This window comes from Salvia splendens, chromosome 13 (genome assembly GCF_004379255.2).
Source record: "Salvia splendens isolate huo1 chromosome 13, SspV2, whole genome shotgun sequence".
NCBI classification, from domain to species: domain Eukaryota; kingdom Viridiplantae; phylum Streptophyta; class Magnoliopsida; order Lamiales; family Lamiaceae; genus Salvia; species Salvia splendens.
Window position 1 is genome coordinate 1,869,575 of NC_056044.1, and position 7,518 is coordinate 1,877,092.

At 35.6% G+C, this 7,518-nt stretch overlaps 1 protein-coding gene across 1 annotated transcript; it reads right to left on the bottom strand.

The window, feature by feature from the left end:
- Positions 1–5,260: 5,260 nt before the first annotated feature.
- LOC121760058 (WUSCHEL-related homeobox 4-like) lies at positions 5,261–7,208 on the bottom strand. The gene is made up of 3 exons (XM_042155662.1): positions 6,833–7,208; positions 5,885–6,172; positions 5,261–5,620 (listed from the first exon to the last, which is right to left on the bottom strand). The coding sequence occupies exons 1-3, from the start codon at positions 7,073–7,075 to the stop codon at positions 5,465–5,467; spliced, it is 687 nt and encodes a 228-aa protein (XP_042011596.1). The 5' UTR covers positions 7,076–7,208; the 3' UTR covers positions 5,261–5,464.
- Positions 7,209–7,518: the final 310 nt, after the last annotated feature.

Consider the following 7,518-nt stretch of genomic DNA (forward strand, 5'->3'; position numbering starts at 1 on the left):
CAGACGCCTTGCTGCATCAGAACAGCTCTCATCTTCAATCTCCACAGGCCGAAATCATTTTCGCCGGTGAATTTCTCAACGTCGAACTTTGCGGTAGACATTGTTGAATTCGTCGTCCTTCTTCGATTCCCACAGACGGCGCCAATTTGTAATGGTATCAGATACGCGACTCAATCTTGTTATCACAACGAGATCGATTCCGGAACGAGAAGAACGAATACTTGATATGAAAATGAATAAGCAAGAAAACAATTCTTGGAGAGTCAATGGAAATCTTGTGTTTTATTTGTGTGGAAGATTACAAAACTCTTGGATGAAAAATTCTCTTTTCTTTTTCCACAGCTCGGCTCTATTTAACTAACACTTATCTAACAACTAGTTCAAACCTAACGGCTTTCATTTAAAGCTAACTAACTAGTCGCATCCGACGACGTGCATCAGTTAATAACAACTGTCAACTCCGAACTCGTTTAAGTTCGGCCAACACCGAACACGTTTAAGTTCGGCCAACACCGAACACCAACACCGAGCACTGAGCACCGAGCTCAACACCGAACATTGAGTTCGGTTAATCCCTGAGCACGACTACAAACTCGACCAATCACCGAGCATGATTGCAGTTCGTCAGATCACCGAACAGCATATCGGTCCCTAATCGCCGAACAGTATATTGGTAACCGAACTGAACTGATTGTGCAGTTTTGCCCCAATCCTCATAACACTGATGATGACTTGTACAGATTGTTTGATCAACTGTATTTGCAGATTAGGAAAAAACATGTGTTAGAGCTTTTACAAATTACCAAGTTGTTAATTTTTGCATACAAGCGCACACATACAATTGGACTTGGACTTGGACTTGACTTGCAACATCTTCCCTCTTATCTCCCCTCCAATGAAAAATAATAAAAGTAACACATGCACTTGCTGCCTTCTGTTTTGTCAGGTAAGAAAGCTGACCAATTATCCTACACACATGCACTTATATATACACCACAAATCTTAATGACAGACACATTATACCAATACATAATTTAGTTCAACATAACAAGTTAGAGCAGCGCACCTCCAATGGCACAACCCCATAAGAAGATATATCCAGATGTTGAAATAGCGATGCCTACTCGGCCACGAGCCTCGCTAGGACTAGAAAATGGAGATCCATCACCAATTCCGACGGTGCCACCAGGCAAGCCCAAGCCTAAGCCTAAGCCTGATCCCAAGACCAAGCCAGACCCTGACCAGAACCCGACCCCAAACCCAGACGTTGTTGGGATTTGGATCCCCTGCTGTGCTGTGCACATAGTGGAGAATAAAAAAATATATTTTTTTTTATTATTAAAAAATTGTTTTGTGAGGGGCACAGCAGTGCTGTGCACCGCAGGGGATCCACCCCACGTTGTTGCTGCAAATGCCTTTGCTGGACGGTTGGCCTCCTGACGCTCTCAGGGGCACAGCAGTGCTGTGTACCTGAGAGGAGGAGAATTGAGATCAGACGCCGCGGCGGCGGAAATACGGTGGAGAAAAGTGAGCTCTGAGTTGATTAAACGGCATAGTGTGGTCTTTGAGGAGGGAGAGAGCTTATTCCTTGGTATGTGCTGGAGTTGATCGATGAGGGAATCGCACCTTCTCTTCGCATCTTCCTCCGGCGAAGCGGCGGAGGCGCGTGCTTTCTCTCTCCATCTTCTCGACGCTCAATTTTCGCTATTTCGGTCAGTCCAATTTATATTCCGAATATTTTTAATATATTTTCTTCTTTTTTTGGTAATTTTAAAACTATTTTCTGGTTTGTTTAATTTGTCAAGTAGTTTAATGTAAGTACTACTTGTGCATAAAGCATAATTATTTAAAGAGTAAATATAAAATTTTTGAAAAATTTGATTCTGCCATTTTTAAAAAAAATCATAAATTTAGATTTTTTTTCAATTAATCCATTCAAAAAAGAATTGCTTGTAATGTGTAATTTTTGTGTTGTTGACTTGTTGTATTAGATACAATATCATCAAAATTAAATGTTCGTTGAACAATTGCGACTTATTTTCAAATTCGTGAACTCAGAATTAGACCAAAATTAATAATTTTTCAATAATTTATCCCAACCCAATTTTTTATTATTTATTATTGAGTTGCAATTGAATCACCTTCTTCGATTACAAAATTCAATATTCACCAATTTAGATGATCATACACCTACATTATTTACTAACTTAAACCATATGTTATCCATGAGATGTAAAACCAATAAACTTGTTTAAGATGACGAAATTAAAAGAAATGAAAATAGATTATATATCTAGGAAAGAAAGAGGCGTTGGTGAAATTCGAACTTATGAAGCTGGAATTGAGCAGAGAAAATGGTTGAAAATATTATGCTACCGTAGCATACTTGCACACACTGAGATCTACGCTAAAATGTGAATTTTACAGAGCAAAACACCACACAATTCATAAATTTTGACAACCATTTTGGTCATGCCAATATCATCATCTACTCTTGTTGATTCCACGAAAGATCCACCTCGGGAAGCTGGTACTCATCCTGCTTGAGGGGAGGGCCAGAGTGAAATCCGGCGCTGTCTCCATTATCCTACAACAAAACACCATCGTCATTGATGAGTAAAGACGAGACGAGGGGGGCGGCTGACTTACTTGTCGTGGGAGTAAAGATCCTTGTTGATTCTCACTTTGCTACAAGTATCCTTTGGAATCTTTTCAGACAGAAACTTCATATTCCTACACAGATTCATATATTTCCATAACCACCAAATCTTAACCGTTAAATAAAAAATGGAAGGATGAAATTAAAAACATGAAGGCATTTTTAGATACCAATTATGCCATTTTAAGATGTTTTAGGCTTTCAGCTCATACAATGGAATGAACTCGTATGAACTAAAATAATCTAAAAATGTTATGAACTAAACTGATCTGAAAATGACTTAATTGTTATCTAAAAATGAGTTCCGTGTTTGGTTGAGCAAATAGAAACATTATATCTACCTAGATAAGGGGGCTGATGCATGAAAAGCTTCACAGGCCTTGTTGCTCTCTTTGAGACTTCTCCGTGTTCCCCTCGTCCAGAATCAGGCCGTGGTAGTTGTATGCTGCAGCCTGCACCCTAACAACCATCAATTGCTATAACACTTATCTAAACGAATCCTCGTTAACATACCTTTGCTTCGAGGTATTTCCACTTCACGAATAGCCTGTGCTTCTCTCCCCACCCGTTCGCCAATGCAAGGTTCATTATGTTATCTTGTGCCTGCCATCACAGATATCCCCATTACCTACGTGCCCAAAAGTAACGAGCCACTTACAATGCGAACGAGGGAGTAACGGACAATACCTGTTGCCAGTATTTATATTCCGAATATTTTTAATGTATTTTCTTCTTTTTTTTGGTAATTTTAAAACTATTTTCTGATTTGTTTAATTTGTTAAGTAGTTTAATGTAAGTACTACTTGGTGCATAAAGCATAATTAGTTAAAGAGTAAATAGTAGTAGTATAAAATTTGATCAATCGATTCTGCCATTTTTAAAAAAATCATAAAGTTAGATTTTTTTCAATTAATCCATGCAAAAAAGAATTGCTTGTAACGTGTAATTTTTGTGCTGTTGTATTAGATACAATTTCATCAAAATTATTTGTTTGTTGAACAATTGCGGCTTATTTTCAAATTCGTGAACTCAGAATTAGACCAAAATTAATATTTTTTTAGGGCAAGACTCCATACCATCTAGGTATGTTGTATTTTAATCTCATAAACACAATTATTTTAATCAAATAAATCGCCTATTTCTACACATTTAGTAATACAACTATTTATTGAAATTCTTATTTAACATAATAGTATTACATCATTTTGGAAGAAACAAGATTTTAAAAATAATAAAAATAATTAATATCATTCATATAGCAGTTATTGGAAGCAAGACAAATATTATTGGCCAGCTTATTTAGTTGGTGCATTTTTATTTGTCTGCTTCAATTCCCAACCAAATTGTTCCATCGGTTGATCGACGATTTGGAACTGTCAATAATAGAATCAGAGCTAGTATTGTTTAAGGTTTGGCTGATACTATACTGAATAACAGAAATTAATTGTGGATATATTAATCCTTAGAGTGATGCTAAATGGTCATATTATGGCCAGCCATAATTTATCTTTTAGCTGAAAATTAAATGAGTTCACTTAATAATTAACTCACTTTAAAAGTATCAAAACTCTTAAGACAACTCTTCCCTCTACCTTAGTTTATAAAGTAAGTACTTTATATTCATCCATTGTATAAGTTAATAGTTTATTATTATGACATTATAATTGAACATTTCGATTTTTTATGTATACACAATATGCAGTGTCAATTTTTACATGTATAATATGATCCAACATTTGTGATACTACTATAGATTAATTATCAATGATAATTGTATTATCAATAATTATAATTCTGTTAACAGTTTGTTATATTACATAACTATAGTATGATATTTTATAATTTAATAATATTGTTAATCTACTTATAATTAAACTTCCATTATTTATTTATAATTGATCTTTAATGCAACTAAAGATTAATTATTTTGATCGTATAATTTGAAATTCAAATTAATTTTCATTCATTTAAGTAATTTAGATCCTGAATAGATTTTCGATTTAACTGGGTGTCATCTAGTATTAGATTAAATTGGAGATTTGAATTGATCTTCAATTTAACGAAGAATTTTTATTGGTCTTAGATTTATTTAATAATTTGGGATCAAATATTTTCAAGTATTAAATAACACCACAAAAGAGAATGGTCGAGCGGAAATGGAACTACCATAGGGTCATAGTCTGATGTCTGAAATTCGCCCGCAGGGGCGTAGCGCAGTTGGCAACGGAGGGGCAGATGTTGCTGCAATGTCTGAAATTCTATGATAATACTCTTGGATCGATGGTGTGCTTGGTCGATGATGCACGACTCCACCTAAATCCGTCCTTGTGATCGGGTAAAATACCGACAATATTAATTGACTAAAACACCCTCCATGTTTATAATCTGTACAAATTGGTTGCCATGTGTCTGTTCTCATATCCATTAAATTGTAGTACTAATACCCATTAGATATGTACAAATTGGTATTTGCTCATAGTTCTATGTTACGATACTATTCATTTTTATTTTCCGCTCTGTGTATATATATATATACTCAATTTTTTGTGCGTCACTTCACTAGCAGTTGCATTATACTTTTAGCACTATTCAACTTCAAAGTTAATAGTTGAACTCAAAAGTTTAACATTTCTAGATCGTCACACACGAATCATAAACAATTCATAATTGATCAACAAAGAGAAGATATTCCCTTCACATTCAAAGAAAATCACAGATAAAGAAGCTACAAAGACACCATCTTCTCTCAGGATCAACCAAAAGCAAAAAAAAAGATTAAATTAAGTTAAAATTAACTCTAATTAATCAATCCCAACAATAATCCCTCAAAGAAGCCCTCCCTTCAGGGTGCAAAGGGAAAAGCTTCAATGTCCTATCTCCCTCTTGCTCTTCCTCTTCTCTACAATACTCGTTCACTTCATCGAAAACGCACTTCCTCTTGTTACGATTATTCTCCTCTTCCTGCATTAAATATTTCATTTCATCAGTACACGTCAGATTTAAAATTAATGTTACTAACATATTTCATTTCATCAGTACACGTCACATATATAATTGATGTTACTAACATATTTCATTTCATCAGTACACATCACATATATAATTGATGTTACTAACATATTTCATTTCATCAGTACACATCACATATATAATTGATGTTACTAACATATTTCATTTCATCAGTACACGTCAGTAGTCTGTGACTAATTAGGTCAACCAACGCACCTTATTGGGCGACGAGAGGAAGAGAGGAGAAGCGGGGAAGGGAGGCGTTCGGGGAGAGAGGCCGAGGCTAGTGCGCTTTTGCTTCTGACGCTCGCGCGCTTTGTGGTTTTGAAACCAGTAAAACACGTTTTTGCCTTCGATCTTGCCGTATTTGCTGAGCTGCGCTGTGATCTGCTCGATCTGTTGGGCGTTGGGAGTTCGCATGCCGCTCCGGTAGAGCATGTCGAGAGTTCCGATCTGCTCCTGCGTCGGATTCCACCGCGTTCCGCCTGGCTGCGCCGCCTCTACCTATATATATATACAATTTCAATATATATGCCTCAGTTTTCAACATGCTTTTTTGAAATAATGCCTTTTTTTTGCTTAATATTTTGTCAAATTAGGTGGCTCAAGATATGAATATCCTAAAAAATATTTTGATCCCATAATTTAATATATTATGGTTATTTTGTCCAAGTTGGTGACGGAATATGAGATTAAACACTCTTTCGAGTGAGGAATTATAAGGGTATTGTTAGCGGACGCAGAAAAAAATATTGGTAAACTCTCGACTACTTTTATAATTTCGTACAACTGATACGAAATACCTAAAATTCGACGATAGTATATGGTTATTAGCTTAGTTGCATAGAAGTGTGTATGTAACTGCCAAAATCATATAGTAAAAATTATTGAGATTGATAATTTTTAATTCTATTGCCAAAATTAAAAAAATTATCGAGCTTGATTTTCAATTATATTGTCAAAATCATAAAATAAATTAGTCTCTTATATTAATAGTCTCTATCTAAGCCATGATATACAAAGTGTTAAATTCTTAAATTATGTAAATTAAGTAGTGTTAGTTAGGTACCAATCGTGGGAGATTTGCCATGCAATTTTATTTAATTAATTACGTAATACATTGATTGAATTATTTATGAAAGTGGGAGTTGTTTATATTATTACCTGAGATGACTCTTTCTTTTGAACGTCTGCGTTTGTTGGACTACATTGATCGGGTTTGATGAAGCTCTTGAGATCGAATGCGGCGGTGGCGGTGGTGGTGGTGGTGGAGAGCGTGTCGTCGACGGCAGAGAGCTTGAGGCCGAGGGGGCGGAAGCGCTTGCAGCCGAGGGTGAGGGAAGGGGGGTCGTGGTCCCAGATGAGTCCACGTGGCAGTTGATGCACCTTCATAGCTTGAATTCCCATGGAGAAAAAATGTTTGAGGTATGAGTTTTGATGGCTAATTGGGTGATGGTTATATAGGAAAAGGTGATGTAGTGATTTGAGAAAGAAAGGCAAAGGTTGAGGAGAAAATGAGAGTGGAGTGAGTGATTGATTATTAACCAAGACCAAATGATGAGGTGAGGTTGACTTTATGATTTCCATGTCTATAAAGAGAAAAAAGTTGGTGTCTAGAGATAAAAAAAAGTAAAACCTTTTTTTTTAAGTTGAATATGTTTTGTGTAAAAAAAATGAAAGATTTAAAATTGTTTCATTAGGTTTTTGCCCATTGCAGGAAATTTCGACTGAGTCCAACTTGATCTGACTCGTTAGATTTTACGAATACTAGATATGATCATATTGACTCAAGAATATGTGATATTGTGAAAAATTGATTAACCAAAATCCTAATGAGGTTCCATATATCT

Excerpts from the sequence above, each read along its gene's own strand:
- LOC121760058 (XM_042155662.1), bottom strand. The coding sequence starts at position 7,075 with ATGGGAATTCAAGCTATGAAGGTGCATCAACTGCCACGTGGACTCATC. Across the intron at positions 6,173-6,832 it reads AAAAGAAAGAGTCATCTCAG|GTAGAGGCGGCGCAGCCAGG; the intron begins GTAATAATATAA and ends ATATATATATAG. Across the intron at positions 5,621-5,884 it reads TCCTCTCGTCGCCCAATAAG|GAAGAGGAGAATAATCGTAA; the intron begins GTGCGTTGGTTG and ends TATTTAATGCAG.